This window comes from Sylvia atricapilla, chromosome 6 (assembly GCF_009819655.1).
Source record: "Sylvia atricapilla isolate bSylAtr1 chromosome 6, bSylAtr1.pri, whole genome shotgun sequence".
In the NCBI taxonomy this organism is placed as follows: domain Eukaryota; kingdom Metazoa; phylum Chordata; class Aves; order Passeriformes; family Sylviidae; genus Sylvia; species Sylvia atricapilla.
Genome location: NC_089145.1, coordinates 41088224 through 41106066, shown reverse-complemented (window position 1 = coordinate 41106066; position 17843 = coordinate 41088224). Strand labels below are relative to the sequence as shown.

At 50.5% G+C, this 17843-nt stretch overlaps 2 protein-coding genes across 3 annotated transcripts; one reads left to right on the top strand and one right to left on the bottom strand.

Annotated features, from left to right (window-relative positions):
* The first annotated feature begins 181 nt into the window (after positions 1 to 181).
* On the top strand, positions 182 to 3622 carry ZBTB25 (zinc finger and BTB domain containing 25). 2 transcript variants are annotated; one of them, XM_066321636.1, is made up of 3 exons: positions 182 to 618; positions 696 to 875; positions 2025 to 3622. In XM_066321636.1, exons 1-3 carry the CDS (start codon positions 569 to 571, stop codon positions 3160 to 3162), a joined length of 1368 nt encoding a protein of 455 aa, XP_066177733.1. In that variant the 5' UTR covers positions 182 to 568; the 3' UTR covers positions 3163 to 3622. The 2 variants fall into 2 exon arrangements, with proteins under 2 accessions (XP_066177733.1, XP_066177734.1); XM_066321637.1 differs by lacking the exons at positions 182 to 618; positions 696 to 875 and adding an exon at positions 883 to 1675.
* Positions 3623 to 11401: 7779 nt separating this feature from the next.
* AKAP5 (A-kinase anchoring protein 5) lies at positions 11402 to 17843 on the bottom strand. Its single transcript, XM_066321635.1, has 2 exons — positions 17772 to 17843; positions 11402 to 16596 (listed from the first exon to the last, which is right to left on the bottom strand). Exon 2 carries the CDS (start codon positions 15962 to 15964, stop codon positions 13772 to 13774), a length of 2193 nt encoding a protein of 730 aa, XP_066177732.1. The 5' UTR covers positions 15965 to 16596; positions 17772 to 17843; the 3' UTR covers positions 11402 to 13771.

Here is a 17843-nt window from a genome sequence, read left to right as displayed (position 1 = left end):
GGGCAGCGGGGGCGGGCGGTCGCGGCGCTTCCGCGCGGGTAAGCGGCTGCGCGGGCGCGGGGAGCCGCGGGGCCGGGCCGGGAGGGCGCTGCTCCCGGGCCGCGGGCGGGCCGTGCTCGACGCCTCCCGCCGCGTGTCGTGTTCCCTCCTTCCCCCCCCCGCCCCGAAAATAATTTTCTGCGGAGACAATAGCAAATATCAGCGTTTATTTGCTCAGGGGCCGCTGGCGAGGCGGGGCGGGGCGAGGGCGGCTCAGCCCGCACAATGGGGGCTTTGTTGGGCGCACAGGGCTCCTCTGTGCCGGAGCCGCCGGGATCGGCCCCGCTCCCCCGCGCTGCCGCCGCGCCTCCGGGGTAGTAGAAAGCACCGTCAGATCAGAGGGAAAACGCGAGCCAGGGTTAAAGTTAGTGCTGACACCCCACGGAGCGTAGGTAATCAGCGGAGACGCATCTCCGAGTGTAGCTGGCAGATGGAAAAGTCCCCGTGAGGGCTTGAGCTCCTTGGTCGTGGGTTTGAGCAACGGCGGTGGTATCGGAAGGAGAAACTGTTACATTGGGGTATAGGGACCATGTGGAGGAGGGAAGAGGCTCCATGGCAGGCGTCCATCTCGTTTCGGTGGTGAGAAGTCAATATTTGAGCCTTTGGGAGTTCTCTGATTTCTTAATGAGACGAACATCTTGTTCCCTTGCTCCTAGGCACGCCATGGATACCACCGGCCACAGCGTCCTCCTCCTCCAGCAGCTGAACATGCAGCGGGAGTTTGGCTTTCTGTGTGACTGCACAGTTGCCATTGGAGATGTTTACTTCAAAGCCCACAGAGCGGTGCTCGCTGCTTTTTCAAACTATTTTAAGATGATATTTATTCATCAGACGAGGTAAGAACACACAGCTCTCCTCCTATCCTTTGACCGCTCTCAGCATTCTTCTTTTTCTTCTTTCTAAAGGTATAAATATCTAAAAGGCTAAAAATGGGGATGTTAGATGGCCTGAGATTATTTTCCTAACCCAACACAGGCCTTGGCTCCCTAAACAATCCCAGTCTGGAACGTGCTGCCCTTTAAAACCACTTTTTTAGTCAGCATATAACACCAGACCCTGACTTTGGAGATGAGACATTTGTGTGACCAGGTAAATAAAGCACGTGAGTACCACTATCTTCCTGCAGAGAGGACCTTGCAGATTTGGAATCCAGGGATATCGTGGTATCTCCTGCCCGTGTGTAATATGTCCAGTACTTTGCCTTAGGTTGTAGTCAAACTTGCTGGGTGAGACTGTCCTTTCTGGCAGGATCCACAGGCTTGAAACAGTCGAGAAGCTGTGGCCTTATCACAGTTCTGTGCTTCAGACTCTTGGAGATAAGGGCTGAGACTGAGATCATCAATTCGTTTCAAGCTGTTGTTCACATGCCTAACCTGGCCAGGTCAGGAGTAGTTCTGCAGGTATAACAACAGCAGTGTTGCCAGTCTGGCCTTTGACCTGGGCCTGACTGCTTGTAATGGATTAAACCCTTCTTCATTCCCCCTCCATCCTGAGGATTGTGGCCTCCAGCACCTTTGCCAGATAACCTTTAGGATCAGCTGCATCGCCCCTTGGCTGGAAGTGAGATGACTTAACTGCCCTTCCCTATGGATGTTGTTTGCTGACACTTAAGTGCAATGCTCATCAAGATTGCACAGTACTGGCAGCTGAATTTATTACTTAAATAAATGGAGTGGCACACATTGGTGATGCAGAGCTTGCATGGCATCGCTGTGGTGCTGTGTGGCTGCAGCTGGCCCTGCATGGGAGGGATGGGGTGGCCAGGGCTGGTCACCTGCACCAGCCTCAGCTGCAGTAGTGCACATGTTCTTCAGAATCACAGGGATAAACGCGGACTCAGGCACTTGGCTTTGCAAACAGAGCTGCTGCATTTCTGCAGGGCTTGGCAGGGAGTGCTGCTTGTAAAAGCTCCCTCACAGCAAATGGGCAGGTAGTGGATCAGGATTTGGATCCCTGTATGTACTTAATCATCTCTTTTGTTTCAGCGAATGCATAAAAATTCAGCCTACAGACATCCAGCCTGACATATTTAGTTACTTGTTACATATCATGTACACTGGGAAAGGGCCAAAGCAGACTGTCAGCCAGAGCCGACTGGAGGAGGGCATCCGCTTTCTGCACGCCGACCACCTCTCCCACATCGCCATCGAGATGAACCAGGCCTTCTCCCCAGAGCCGGTCCAGTCCTCCAACTTGTACGGGATCCAGATCTCTACGGCACACAAGCTGGCAAAGGAGCGCCTGGGAGCCAAGGAGAGCCTGCCCAAGGCGGGGGGCAGGTCTGCAGCCCAGGGTGACCACCCCCAGCTGCAGCTGTCCCTGGCCATCGGCCTGGACGACGGCCCCCTGGAGCAGCAGGTCTCTCGCCCCTCGGCCCAGCCCGCGGCTCTGGCTAAGCCGGCAGAGGAGCGCCCAAAGCTCTCGGTTTCCATAAAGCAGGAGAGGTGCGACTCGGAGCCCGTGGTGTCCCAGAGCTGCACCCCTCCTTCTCCGGAGGTAGCCAGCCCTGTCTTTGCCAAGGGCAGCCTCAAGGTGCACTTGTGCCACTACTGCGGGGAGCGCTTCGACTCGCGCGAGGGGCTGCGGCAGCACTTGCACACCCACGTCTCGGGCTCGTTGCCCTTCGGTGTCCCGGCCTCCATCCTGGAGAGCAGTGACCTGGGGGAGGTGCAGCCTCTTGCTGAGGACAGGGAGCCCGGTGATGGCCATCGCCTCGGGGCCTTCCTCCTCAAGGAGGATGAGCATCAGCTGGAGCATCCGAGCTGCAGCGACCTGGAGCCTCTGCAGATCGGACAGCTCTCCCTCATCTCCAAGGACCACGAACCGGTGGAGTTGAACTGTAACTTTTCTTTCTCGAGAAAGAGAAAGATCAGCTGCACCGTCTGCGGCCGCACGTTTTTCCGGAAGAGCCAGCTGCTGGAGCACATGTACACGCACAGAGGAAAGCAGCACAAGTATGGCCGCTGCCAGCGGCTGGAGAGCCCCGCCACCCCCAGGTTTCACCCTTACTGTGACAGCGAGGGTGTGGGTAAGAGCTCCAGCTTGTCCCAAGAGCACTTAGATGAATGTATACTGGAGTCAGCTCTCATCCAGGAAAGCGTTGATACCATCCTGGTAGAGTAATTCTCTCCCGTGAGATGCTGAAACTGGATGTTTTGGCATTCTCCACCTAGGGAGTGGCTGTTCTGTGCAGCTGATTTTCTTGAACCACCATTCCCCTCACCTCTGAAGTAACTGTGAAGGACTGTGTACTTTGATCTATGTACTTGCTTTTTTTTTACTTCTCTAACTTTTCAACTCTAGCAAATTCCCATCTCAGTTCTTCTTGGGGGCATCCATGTAACTCTGTTATGTTTTTCCTGAATGTGAACTTACTCCTGCTCTGCTTTGCTGGAGTTGAGGCTATATTGCTGAGTGTGAGGTTTAAACATTGTCTAGTGCTTTGTGTGGTGCCTAGGACTGTTTGTATTCCATAGAATTGCTCCTCTGAAACCAGATGGATTGAAGTGTAGAGGGAAATATGTATTGCGTTTCCCAGTTTGTTTTTAATGAAAATAAATATCTCAAGGAGATGAATCCTGAAGTTCATGTTGTTCACGTAACTGCAGTTAATAAATTTCTGCATAAATATTTGCAGGAGCCATAAGGCTGCTCTTTTCAAGGGAACTGGCAGTGTTGATGTAGGGGTGGCAAGCTTAATTTTGACAAGCCCTGGAGTCCTCATCTGTCTTCTAAATTTACTTTTGAACTCTAGGGATTTGCATGTGTTTTTCCTCCTTCCTACTCCTCCCTCATTCACTGCTACTGCATAAGCAAGGACAGATTTTGATGCTCCTCTAGGACCACGTTCCAGTATTGGACTGTCTTCTCTACAGGGAGGAAGGAAAGCTGAAAGGAGTGTCCTCTCTTCCTTGAGAGGAGACATACCCTAACTTAAGTCTTTACAGGACCAAATGCCACACGCATATTTTCCGAGTGAAAATTATTTCTGACTTTATAAACAGCTTCGAGTAAACACATTCTTAAACATTACAATCTGTATATTTGCTCAGAGCAAATACACAGCGTGTTGTTTTTTCTCTGTTTGCAGAGCCACTGTGAAATGGTAACATGCAAGTTTTTTGCCTTTCATGTCATCATAGAATGGTTTGGGATGGAAGGGACATTAAAGATGCTCTAGTTCCAGCCCTCCTACCATAGGCAGGGACACTGTCCACTAGACCAGGTTGCTTTTTATTTATCATTATTTGTTATCTGAAGGGTAATATCCAAGAAGGGGTTAAAGTTACACATATGCCCCTTGAATTCATAGTTTGTCCCTCCCTAGTTTTTCAGCTGAAATGTCCCTGCAGATGGGCTGCAGCCCACCCCTCAGAGATGCTGTTAATCAGAAGGCCCCGAGGAGGCACACGGAGTTCTTGGAGAGCAGAGGGCTCTTCCCCAGCGCAGAGGAAAAGCCTCGTGAGCTGCTCCTGTAATCTCATTACCCAGTTTTTGAGAAGCTGGAGGCTTCCTGCCAGTCCTGGTGGAGCCTTTGGAAAGGGGGAGCCTGAACAATGGTGAGAACAGTTTGCTGTCAGAACGCCTGCTCCAGAGCTCTTTGTAGTCGGGACTCTTGAGCTGTCTTTGATACTGTCCTGGAGCAAGAGCTGCAATTAAATCACTGCCGAATTAAAAGACCATCTGAGGTCTTTGTAAGGGCGGTTGCTGCTTCTTCTGGGCAGGGAGCTGCACACTCCGGGGGATGGATTGGCCACTGAGAGCTGCCAAACTGTGTTTCAAGACAAAGGGGCAAAACAAGCAGTCCCTGAGCCTGCCGAGATGGTGTGGCAAAATGCAGGCTGTGGTTTGGGATGTGCTTCCCTGCAAGCCCCAGTGCTCCTTTTGCTGCGTGTACCCATTAAAGCTGCTCTGGTGTGAACGCATTTGAACTCTGCTTAAAAAACCGTTCTTGAAAACAAGCAAACAAAGAGAACCCAGCCGACACCCAGGCCTGTGAATGCTGCATCTGAGCACGGAGCCGTTCACACAGAGCATTTCCTAGAAGAGAGCCTTCTCTGCCTCTCTCCCAGCCTAATAGCATCAGCTAAATCACATCCAGCACACGCTGCTCATAACTGGGGAAATGCCCTCCGGCTTCCTCTGACCTCTTATTTCTACATGAGGGGTTAAAAAAAAAAAAAAAAAAAGAAAAAAAAAAAGAAAAAGGTATTTTATGGCCATTCCCGATTTGTATGTGACGCTTTACTGAGTGGGCTAGCTTCTCCAGGTGCTCCTTGCTTCCCTCGGCTTCCAGCATTTAATCTGAAAACAGAGAGAAGCATTTCCTGGGGTGGCTAGAGCTGTAGAGATGAGCTCTAGAGGCACAGAATATTTGCTATTCAGTCAGTAGATAGGCACCTCGGATCGTCCAATAGGCGCCTAAATTGCCTGAAGTAATCGGTATTGAAAGTCAAAGGGCTCTTGATGTCTCTGCAGAGGTAATGGGGTAGCGGTAATAGAGCTCAGTATTGGGGACAGCAAGCAGCAGTGCCCAAGGCATTTCTGGGACACGCTGCTCATCCTCAGGTGCGTGGGCTGGGCTGTTTTGTTCGCTTCTTGCCTATTAAAAAGGGAGCTTTTATAAAAGCTGTGATCTCGGGCAAAAGAGCCAAACGTCACTCCAGCTGTATGTGCTGTAGGAGTGACTCCATGGCAGTGACTCCAAATACAGCAGTAAAGCCGAATTGGACATAAACCAGGGCTATGTTCATGTCCTGAGTATCCTTGGATAGACACAACTGTAAACAATTATTTTCTGTCATCCTCACACCTCCTTTTAAAGGTGTACTTTGCTTAACCTTTGTGGGATTGAACACCTGTGACATCAAACATCTGCCAAAGACCCTTTTTTTTCATCATTTGCAATACAAGAAATGCATTTTCAGCAGTTTTCTACTGCAAATGTTAAAGCACTGTTATAATTAAAGCAGAAGGAAAAGCTGGAGACAGAAGTCATCAGCTCCAAGTTATGTTAACATAAAAACATAATTTTCTCCAAGTCTTATGAATAGAAAATAATTTTACAGGGCAGTTGCATTTGGTAAGCAAGGGCAGCAGCTGCTCCTGGATAAATCATGAGAAGTTTTATTACTGTATGTGGAAGACACTTGAATTACTGAGGTGCTTAACCTTTATGCCAGTGCATGCTTGAAAAGCTGCCTGACTTGCACAGCTGGGTTTGAAAAATACTCATTTCTTGTTGGAGTTTGATTTAAAAAAAAAAAAAAATTGTCACAGTGTGTAGAATAATTATACTAGTGATTCCTTCCAGATATCTGTGGTTAATAGATGCACATGGGCTTAGGCAAAGAAAGCCCCAGGGTGGGAATACTTCAAGGCTAGAAGTCCCAAAGCTCCAGGGGATCCTTGGAGATTTGCTTCGTGCTCTGGAGGGGTTCCATCATTAGGAGTACTGAGCTGATGAACCACAGTTATTGAAGTGCCTTGTCTGTGGGCTCTGCAGCTCATATTTTATGTAAAGATTAAAAGACTGGGGCTCAGATCCCCCTGCCAAAGCCCCTGAGCATGAGCAGGCTCCTCAGCCAGCTCAAGTGAACCTCTGAAATGCCACTAAGTGCAGTAGTGGCTGTCATCATGTATCTGGGTGCTGGCTGCAAAATGCTGACTGTTAGCTTGCTCAGCCATCAAAGCATGAGAAACAATTTCAAGATAGATAATTTGAAATATTTTGAAATATTTTTAGTGCTCTGATGCTTCTGGATCCAACAGGGTCTGTGTTTCTCTGGCTTCTTAGAGTGCAGCAAAGTGTGTGGACAAAAGTGTATTTATCCCCCCCTTACAGTGTGGGGTCTGGTTATTTTACTGAGAATCTTGCTTTTGTGCACACTGAGAAGTTTGAACATGGAAATGAAATTTGCTGTTGGAATGTAAACCTAAAGCAGTGAGAATTACAGTTAAAAATAAGGCCATGAAATACTGCTATCGTGAGATTTCATTTCTTCAGTGTAATGCTGATACTGAAGAGTTTTCTGGTATTTTGGAGACAGAGTATTCATCCTGTGTGAAGTCTTCAGAGCTGCAGTGAAAAGTGACTTCAGCATATGCAATTCAGCATCACTGAAGGGAACGATGTGCTATCAGTGGCCAAAATGTGAGGTTTCTTCATGGCTTATGGAGGCCTCCCACAGCAATCAGCCAGCCAGGCTGTGCCATACCTCTGCCATGATCTTCAGGTTCTCAGTTTAATAAAACTCAGTCTCTTCCCCTGTTGTCCAGGACTGCCAAAAAAGACTGCCACAGAGTGGGCTTCCCAGCAGTCCAGCGCTAGGAAAATACATTCTGAGCAATAAGAAATCGTGAGGGAAAAGGTAATGAGGACAGATGTGCCCTAAATTACATGCTGGTTAAATATTTACAACCAGAGCTCTGTCAAGACTGAGTTCCCTGAGATGCAACCGCAGCAACTACAGGATTTGCATGTTTCATTAAGAAAAAGTAATGACACTACTTCAAAAGCAGCCTAGGAGAGGAAATGTTCTCCACCAACTGTTCTAAACCAGAGGCTACACCCTCGAAACAGAGGCAGGGCAAAGCTCTCAGCCTTCTCTGCTGCACTGGGTTTCACCTGAGTGAAGATGGCCCTGGGAAGCTTTGGGGGTTCCAGGCAGTCCGTGCCTTGGGGGCACCCCCCGGGATGCACAGGGCACTGCAGCAATGTTTAGTCCGTGTGAATCCTCCTGTTGCTGGCCCAATCGCTGTTAAGAAAACGCTGTCTAAAGCCCTCTGTCCCTCCTGGCAATCGCTGGGATTGGCAACGCATTGGTTTTAGGCGCTAGGGCAGGGTCTGGGAGCGGGCCGTCGAGGGGTGATGGATGCAGGAGAATAACCTCGAGGCAGGCAGACAGTGGTGTCAGCCATGGAGGCAGGATCCGGCGGTGGGCGTGCAGCCTCGCCGAGCTCCGGCCGCAGCTCCGCGTCACCCCTTTGCCCGCAGCCATCCCGGGAGGGACCCGCTCCGGCCGCCTCCGCCACCCGCAGCACGGCTGGAGCCGGCAGGGCAGGGGCCCCAGCCTGTCATTAGGGCCGAGCATCCCCCACCAGGCTGTTTTCGGGATTAGCTTACTCATCGCTCTAATGATCGGGGTGCGGGTGCGCCTTCCTGTTGCGCCTGTTGCACTCGCCCGCCGGGCCCCCAGCCCGCAGGCTGCCCGACACACGTCAGGGAGCTCCGGGACTCGAGTCTCCCAGCGCCTCGGCCTCCCCTGCCTTGCTCCAGCTAGGAAATGGAATGCAAATTCGTTTTCAGGCTGTCTGGGCTGCGCCGGAGCCCGACGCCTTCGTGCGGCGCAGTCTGGGAGGTTTGGCAGGCGGGGAGCGGCGGGGGCTGCCGGCAGCAGCGGGGATGCGCCGCTCCCCCTTCCCGGGGGGATGCTCGGGAGCTCCGTAGGAGTCGCAGTCCTTGAGCTTCCCACCCAGCTGCCATGTCACCGGGCTCCCCGTCACGCCGCGCTGTCACCGCGCCGAGCCCTGACACACCGGCACCGCGGCCTGGAGTCTGCATTCAGATGGCAAATGCTGACAGCGAATGTGACACCGGTGACTGGCGCTGGGGCGCAGAGATCCGGGATTCCAGACTGAAATCTTCTCTCAGGGACTACGGCGAAGCGATGCTCGGTGTGTCCGTGCACCGGTAAGGAGCTGGCATCGGAGAGGCGCCTCCCGAAAGGACAGCGGTACCTACAGAAGGGACCCTGCTGGAGCACCCGTCCTGATAGGGGCTGTCACGTCTCCCAGATTAAAGAGGTGTGGAAGGCAGATATCTCTGCGAGGTCTAACTTTAGGACTGACAGGGTGACTGCCGGCTCGAGCTGCAGATGATACTTTCATCTTAACAATCTGAATTGCAAAACGTGTTTTCTTACCATCTCCCCCCCCCCTTTTGTATCCAGCCTGTTTGTCAGTTTTTATATAACAAAACCTACTTTAAAATGTTGGGCTTGGGTATTTTTGCTGAAATCCACTTTTTGGCTATGTGGATTTAAACCCCACTGCAGAAAAATCCCATCATTTAGCACAGAACTGCACTCCTCACAATTGTCTACAAAAAGGAAGACACATGAAAGCTGTGCCCCCCAAAAAACATTAACCTATATTGTAGCTTAAATAACTATATAAGAAATAACATCCTCTGATTAGTTTTTGTTTTAAAAGCCACATTTAATGTTAAGATTTTGTCTGTTTGCAAATGAAAAGTATTTCATTATTTTAGTACTACCCAACAAGAGCTGACAAGAACCATTTCTCTGGGAAATAAAACTGCAGAGGTAAAATCATATTAAAGCAATTATTTAAATCCATCTGTTTCCTTGGAGCAGTTCATTTTGAGTTACTCATGTTGAAAGGTTCTATCTATAACACAGGAAATATTAAGGCTTCACTGCCTGTAACATGTGGGTCTGGCATCCATCCATCCATCCCAAGTGCAAACCAGGATTCCTGCGAATTTTGTGAATTTACTCAATTTCTTACAGACATTTGTGAAAAAAAAGTCCAAAAAGCCAAAATCCAAGAACCCAAACCCCACAAAAACAACAACAAAAGCCGCCACAACCTTGGATTCAAGCACCAGATTCCTGGCTGCTGTAGAGTCAGTCCTTTGAAGCCTCTGGAGCTGACATGACCTTCAGCAGCTGGAGATTCAGTCCTGTGTATTTCTAATGCACTTCTGGTGTCCCAGGGCGGGAAAGAAAATGCAATATTTGTTTGTGCCATCATTGTCTACGGGCAGTTTCCACAAGGAACTTTTCAATGGATACACTTGTTTTCTGCTGGGCTCAGGGTTGACTTAATAGAAAAGCTTTTTATCCCGCTGGAAGCCTTTCTGGGTATGAGTTATACTATTAAAACACCCTTTTCTTTGCTGCTAATGTAAAAAAGCTGTGGGAGATGAAAATATTCGAAATGACACAGCAAAGCAGGGATAGGGAACTTGTTGGATATAGAGCAGAATTGTCCCCACTGAGGAGAACACTGGAAATGTCTGGGACAAAAGCAGCAGCACAGGCTGTGGGGTGAGCAGAAGAACCACTTCCATTAGTCAGAGGGCAGCAAGCAATGAATTTCTGGGTAAGGAGCCAGACAGCTCAGAAGCAAGCTGAATAGGGCTATAAAAATGTTTGGATATCAGGATAAAATTCTTTCCTGAGAGGAGTGTCCAGCATTGGAACAGGCTGCCCAGGGCAGTGGTGGAGTCACCATCCGTGGAGGGATTTAAAAGAATATGTAGCTGTGGCACCTGGGGACATGGTTTAGTGGTGACTTTGGCAGTGCTTGATGATCTTAGAGGTCTTTTTCAACCCAAATGATCCTGTGGTCCTGTGATAATTCCAGATTATTTTAGCTGTTGGTAAGGATGATGGTACTGAAGTCAGGCCACCCTTTGGTGCTCTGGCACAGCCACATAGCCACATCCTCACAGGCTCCCTGGCCCAGCACTCTTTCACAATAGTAAATTTATAATTTCTTCTATGAAAGAATAAATGTTTTATTAATGTTCTACTCTCTAATCATAAGGAAGGAGTAGAGAGTCTTAATTAAGTCATTAGCAGCTGTTATGAGCCTATATTTTGTTCTGTAAACCTGAAAGAATAAATAGTATTAATACTGTTAAAAATGTATAACTTCTTTGCCCCCTATTTTGTGTATGTTTTAAAGTGTCTCAAGAAATTACAATGAAGGACGTTATGCAAAAAACAACAATTAGGGTGTGGGACCGATTTGATCTGTCACAGAAAGTGACAGTGCTCCCCCTCCCAAAATGCCAGCCCCAACCTGAACGTTGTCAGCACCAAACTGTGCACCTGGAAACAGCAATCCCAAGCCTTGGGAGCAGGAGGCAGGAGCCAGCAGCTCACAGAGAAAACCAAACCACCTGCATGGAATCAGAGCTGTACCATTCCATGGGCAGTGGGGTTTGACCCTTGTCAGTCTGCAGAGCCTCAAACATTTTCCTCTGGTGCCACGGGGTATCTGATAGGGAATTTAATCATGGGGCAGCAGGATGGCTTTTCTTAGCTGCCAGAGATTTGTGATCCTTCACAAACTCCTTATAGCAGTCCCTGGGCAGCCAGGACTCTGTAGTGGAAGTGACTGACCAACAAGCAAAAGGAAGTGTCATAGAAAGGGCAAAGGAGGAACAAACCTCCAAAGAATTTGGATCTGCCACCAACATTAAGATTTCTCTCTGCTCACTGTATGACTGCCTGAAAAAGCTGGACACAACAGAGCACCGCTTTGAGTTAATCCTTTCACATATAAAATCTCTCCATAACTGCCCACTCAATCACAAGGCAAGAAAACAACAGGTACATTCAGCTTTAATGAAATAATTATCAGTTCTATGTACAGCTGTAACAGAGGGAAAACCAGCTACAAGAGAGGATGCAAACCCAACCCCCTGACATGGTGCAAGTCGCAGGGCAGGTCTGGACTAAGCATTTCTGCCATTCTCCTTTTTAGAAGACATGTTTCGCCTAAAAGGCAATACTGAAATAACACAAAATCCTCCCAAAACAGCTTAGCAGGCTGACAGAGGATGACAGCCTGGCCCTGTGGGGTAATTTTGTGTTTATTTACTAAAGCTTGGACATCCTCCTCTGCAGCTGACTCCAGTGGGATCCCACAGCAATGCTGCAGCCCTTTGCTCAGCACCAGCCTGCCACAGTGCCCAGTGTAATCCCACAAGCCACTCCCAGCATCAGGACGGCTCTTCCTGGGGTGCTGTGGCAGCTCCAAAGGTACAGCTAAAAGTCCTTTTAAAGTCCCTTTTTCAAAACTATGGCAAAATACCTGGAAGGACCAGTATGAAGTACAAAGCCATTAAAATTGTACACACTGAATTATCAATAGCTGATAACTTAATAAACAAATTCACAGGGAAAAAAAATACACTTATTTTTCTTTACCACCCTCTGGGGTTTAAGTTTTACTTGCAAGCTGTGGCTCTAGCTGCTGGCAGTCCTGTTGTGACACTGAGGAGATGTTTTATCGAGGTTTAAAACGTGGTTGTGCACCAGGTACGAGGGACAGGTACAGCCCTTGTATTTGAGCAGGAATCCCAAGTCTACGCCGGGAAGGGAAATCTCAGCGCGTGGTCAGTGAGCAATTGCCCAGCTGCTATTCCTGTGCCGGCTGAGGAACACGCAGGGGAATTTTCTCAGAGGAACACACTGCCTTGCCCACCCACAGCTGGACGCCATGCAGATGCAATCCCGTATTATTAAAAGGCCCCTTTCTCCTGGAGAGCTGGTAGTTGGAGGCGATGCTCGCATACACACACACGCACACACACACACACACACACACACACACACACACACACACACACACACACGGTAGGCCCGTGCAAACCCCCTCGAGGGAGGGCAGTTCGCGGGGGTTTCACAGCAGTAGGCTTGTCCAGGCATTTTCCAGCCACGTCCTCAGGCCCTCATGTCTGGATTCTTTTCCCTGAGGACTTTGGTAAGATTGCTCCAGCCTTTCCCTGCATGTTTCAGAGCGAGCTACATGGCGTGCCAGAGCAGCCGGGCAGCGAGCCGGGCATAATGCACGATTCCCAAGGGATGCCTGGGCTGGATGAAGGCAGGAGGGCTTTGCGGCGAGCGGGGAGCGGTGCGGGACAGGCTGCCGCCAGCAGCCAGGGATGCCAGCGGCACTCAGACCAAATCAAAGCAATCCCAGCGCCGGCAGCACATTGCAGCTTCCCAAACTATGTTGACTTGCTAACACGCATGCAGCTCACTGCTATTTATATCACATGCCATGTATAAAAAAATACGCTACATCCGAGGAGAGCTTCACCACGACAGCGGGACGGGGACGGAGGAAGGCGAGGGAGGAGAGGGGCTGCCTGCGGCAGGGCTGCCCCCGCCCAGCCCACGCCCGTGACGCCGCGGGGAATTCTGCCCGTGGAGTTTAATGGGGCGAGCAGGGCACCCCCCGGCCAACGAGGCGCTGTCGCTTTCTCGGCGTTCGAGCAGCTCGGGGTCAGCAAGGCGAGGCTGATGCTGAGCTTTAACGTGTCTGGAGATGCGCAGGCTGCTCCTGACAGGGGGAGAGGCCGAGTGAAGGAGAGGGAGAGCTCGCTGGAACCCGCCGGCTTCATGTGACAGCAGTGGCCTCGGTTGCTGGCTCCTGTGCCTAGCGAGGGCCCGTTCACAGCACAGAACACAGCCTGGCATCGATGTTTTTATGCTAATATTGCAGACACGTCGCTCTTCCTCATCGGCAATAAAGCCCCAGCAAACCTCCAGCTGCTTCAGCCTGCCCCGAATCCAGCCCAGCAGCAGGTTGGGCACTCACTGCCTCTCAGCACCTTTCTTCAAACACATGATATGTACAGATCTACAGCATGAACAGCAGGGAAACAGGTGAGGGCAGAAATGTGGCCTTGACATAAATGTGCCAATAAGTGAAAATACAGTCACTGTAACACCTTAATTTTTCCGCAGCTGTGGTCAGAGGTGCTGTCTGAAGCCCCGTGGGACACACTGCACTCAGGAGGGTGTGCCCACATCCCAGGATCCGTTTCACATAGACACACAACTGAACGGGCATGCAGAATTAACTACACCTCGGCCCCGGGAGCGCTCGCAGTTCTCCACACACCCCGCAGGCCAAATGGAGCTTGAAATCACTCTGTCTACTCTTTCTCTCTGGGGCAAGGCTGCCATCACAGAAAGCTGTTGTGTTTATTCTGTTCCAGGGCCATTTCGTTGACCAGCTGCTCAATGGATGACTGAATGGCCGCCTTCACGAGGGAGGAGGCGGTTTCCATGAGGAGCAACTCGTACTGCTCCCCAGTTCTGTGACCCTGGTCAGCCAGAGCCTTCTCCTCTGCCTGGGGACTGCCACCAGCCTCGGGGCCCTCTTTTTGACCAACATCAGCATTTCTGTCCGATTTTTTATTCCCTTTTTGCTTTTTTTGGTGCAAAACTGGGGACGGCTCATAGGCCTGGTCAGAGTCGGTGTTGTCAGAGTCCTCAGCTTCGGTGATGGTGATGACGATGCTGACACCAGGGCCTGCATTTGCCTCTAATACCCGGTGGCTGGAGCATTCCTGCACACCTGCTGCCTCTTGCTCACTCACTGCCTCCTGCACACTTGCTGCCTCTTGCTCACTCACTGCCGCCTGTACACTTGCTGCCTCTTGCTCACTCACTGCCTCCTGCACACTTGCTGCCTCTTGCTCACTCACTGCCTCCTGCACACTTGCTGCATCCTTCATGCTTGCTATATCTTGTGCATTCACTGCATCCTGCACACTCGCTGCCTCCTGCACACTCACGACATCCTGCATATTTGCTGTATCCTTCACAGTCGATGCACCTGTCATGCTTGCTGTGTCCTGCACACTTGCCGCCCCTTGCACACTCACTGCCTCCTGTGCACTTGCTGTATCCTGCACAGTTGTGGCATCCGGCATGATTGCCGCATCCTGCACACTCGCTGCATCCTGCACACTCGCGGCCTCTTGCATGCTCACTGCATCCTGCACACTTGCTGCATCCTGCACACTCACAGCATCCCGCATGCTTTCTGCGTTCTGCACACTCACTGCATCCTTCACACCTGCTGCATCCTTCACACCTGCTGCCTCCTGCACACTTGCTACATCACCTCCAGATGCCAACTCACTGAAATCAGTTACTACCTTCTCGGCTTTGCACTCAGGAGGTTTTATGCTCTTTTCCAATTCATCCCTTTCAGGCATCTCTTTGCAGATATTAGGGATTTCCTGCCACTCTGTGATTTCTGGGGTACTGTCAGGTTGATCTTTAGAAACAGGAGCCTCAGGAGCAACTTCCCTGCCCTCCACATCATTGGTGGTTTGGGGTAGGCTCCCCTCCTGCAGTTTGTCCTGGGCTGTTTCATCAACTGTCTCTGAATCAGTTATCTCCAACTGAACAGTGCACTCTGAACGCTCCTCTGCATCACCTGTGGGCTCTGTCAAGGGCTCACTCTTCCCAACAGAGGTGTCACTTTCCTTAGCTGTATCGTGGTCCTCCTTCACTATATCCTGCTCCTCTTTCACCGTATCCTGGTCTTCCTTCACTATATCCTGCTCCTCTTTCACCGTATCCTGGTCTTCCTTCACTATATCCTGCTCCTCTTTCACCGTATCCTGGTCTTCCTTCACTATATCCTGCTCCTCTTTCACCGTATCCTGGTCTTCCTTCACTATATCCTGCTTCTCTTTCATTGTATCCTGGTCCTTTTTCATTCTATGCTGCTCCTGCTTCACCATATCCTGCTCCTCCTGTGCAGAGACTGGGCTGAAGGATTCAGATTTGTCCGTCGGGGCCAAATCCTCTGGCTCTTCACAAGCCACACTAGCCTTATTCACAACACCCATCACTTCATTTGCTTGAACACTGCCCTCTGACTCCTCCACTGCTTCTGAGGGGCTGGGTTTTTTCTTGCCTCTGGAGAACCTCACACAGGGTATCTTCACCCCAGAGCTTGCCCGTTTCTTTGGGAGGTCTTGAGCACAGCTCTCCTCAGCATCCATCTCCAGCTGCACTTGGGAATCAGAGGGCACCTTCTTCCGTGAGGAGGACTTCTGCCTTCTCCCAGGTCTGGCAAGGTTTTTGATGGCTGCCCAGGCTCCTTTGGAGGATTGTGATGGATTGGAAGCTTTTGCCTCCTCTCGGTCAGTGCTGACACATTGGCTTTTCTCCTCTGAGGCTCCTTCACATGCATCCTTCACAGCCAGCCCCTTCTTACAGGACTTCTTCCGCTTCTTAAAACAGAGCATGGAGGGTTTTTTTGCTTGTTCCTCTGGCGGGGAACATGTGGCCCCTGTGCTGGGAGTCTCTGCCTCTCTTGGGTTCTCCATTTGAATTTCCTTAGCTGCCTTCACCATATTCTCTTCTCCTTTGTTTGCGTTGTGCTGCCAATTTTCCTAATCAATGCTTCAGACAGAAGAACCACAGAGATGCTCAAAGTGCATTTTTTTTCCTCAAATAGATTTCCAAATAATGTTAGTTGCTTTGTAACGAGCGTACGTGGCAGCGAGAAGTTCTGCTGGAGCTGTCGCATCCACTTTATAACTCCCACTTCGCCTTATTACTCATTTTATCACCTCTCCAAGGAATCCCGGGGAGATGTGGAGTTGGACAGGCTTCTCCTTGGCTTTGCTGGCCTCAGTCAGTCTCATCTCCGGAGCAATCCACTTCCAGTTGTGCTTGGTCTAACCATATAATGGCCAGTCTGACATACCTTTATTTTTCCCCTCAAGGATGACAAATCAAGCCAGTAATTAACAGTTTTTATTCACCCCACGGACCTGAAAGGAACTTGCACTTTGTGAGCTCTCTGCAATTCCTCATTGCCCATGGAGTTTGATCGAAGCACCAGTGGAACCAGCGGCTGTTTTCTGCCCCCCAGTGACAAGGTCAGATGCTGCTTTGCCTTGGCTTTAGTTTCTGCTTCAGTTCCCCTCTCGTGTTACATGAAATTTGCTGCAAAGCATGACCGAGGCTTTCATCTTTTGATCTGGAACACAATAAACGAGTGATAAGACCTAGAGAGAAATTTTTGAAAAGTACCAAAAAGTTTTTTCTCCCTAAACATTTCATTTTGGGAGTCAGACTACGGCTAGATGCACTATAGCAGGTTTTTTTCACTAATTAGCATCAATATCCAAAGGCAAAATAAGGCCACAAGATGTCAACCCAGTGATGTTCCATCATACAAAGTACTATTTTGCTATTTTTTGTGGTAAAATGGGACTTTTTTTTTATATAACTGTCCATATTATGGCGAATACTTATTACACAGGCACACACATATTTCCTTCTCCTACGGTTTGCTAAATCCTTTCCCCACTGCTCCATATGCACTTATAGTTCCAGCTAGGGAAATTACACCCTGAGACAGCAGATATTTTTATCTTTAATGCACCATATGACAATATGCAAAAAACAGAGAATACAAAAAGGAGGCTTGAGGAATACAAAAGCGAAATCACATGGCAAGAACGGAGCTTATTTATACTACGTGCATGCCTCCCATGGCAACCTCAATTAACACCGTGCGTGCTCATCAAAGACATGATGTTGTAAGATGTGTGTCAACCTTAGGGGAAAAAAAAAAAAAAGCAGTTCTGCCTCGAAACATCATCAGAACCTCTTGGATAGAACGATGCAAAAAGGTGTTACCACAAACAGACCAACTTCTGCAGGACAGGCTCGGGGGCTCCGGGCAGGGCTTTACACGGCATTTCGCGCTCTGCTTTTCAGGAGTAGGGTGATTAAAAGGGGGTTCCGGGGCACGCTTCCCCCGCAGCACATCTGGGTTTTTAAAAAACCATTATTATTTTAATTAGACTATTTTAAGGGGAAAGCGAGCGGAGCTGTCAGAGCCGTGTGAGCGCGCACCCGCAGCAGCCGGTGCCCCGAGCGCATCCATCCCGCAGCCCGGCTGCGCCGCCCCCGCGCCCGGCAAGTTTTGGGGGCGTTCGCGGGTGCGCAGCAGGACCCGCCCGGCAGCGCCGCTCCCCCGGCCCGGGCACGGGGAGCCCCCCACGGCCGGAGCCCTCCGAGGGCATGCGGGGCTCCCGGGGCACCGAGCGCGGGGGCGGCCCCGGGACCCCGCTCGTGTCGCCGCCCCCGCGGGTCCCCCCGAGGCGAAGCCGCCCCGGCCCCGGCCCCGGCCCCCCGCGCCCTCACCTGCAGCCCGGCCCGGCCCCGCTCCGCTCCGCGCGGCTGCGCTGCCGCCGCCGCCTCCGCCGCAGCCGCGCC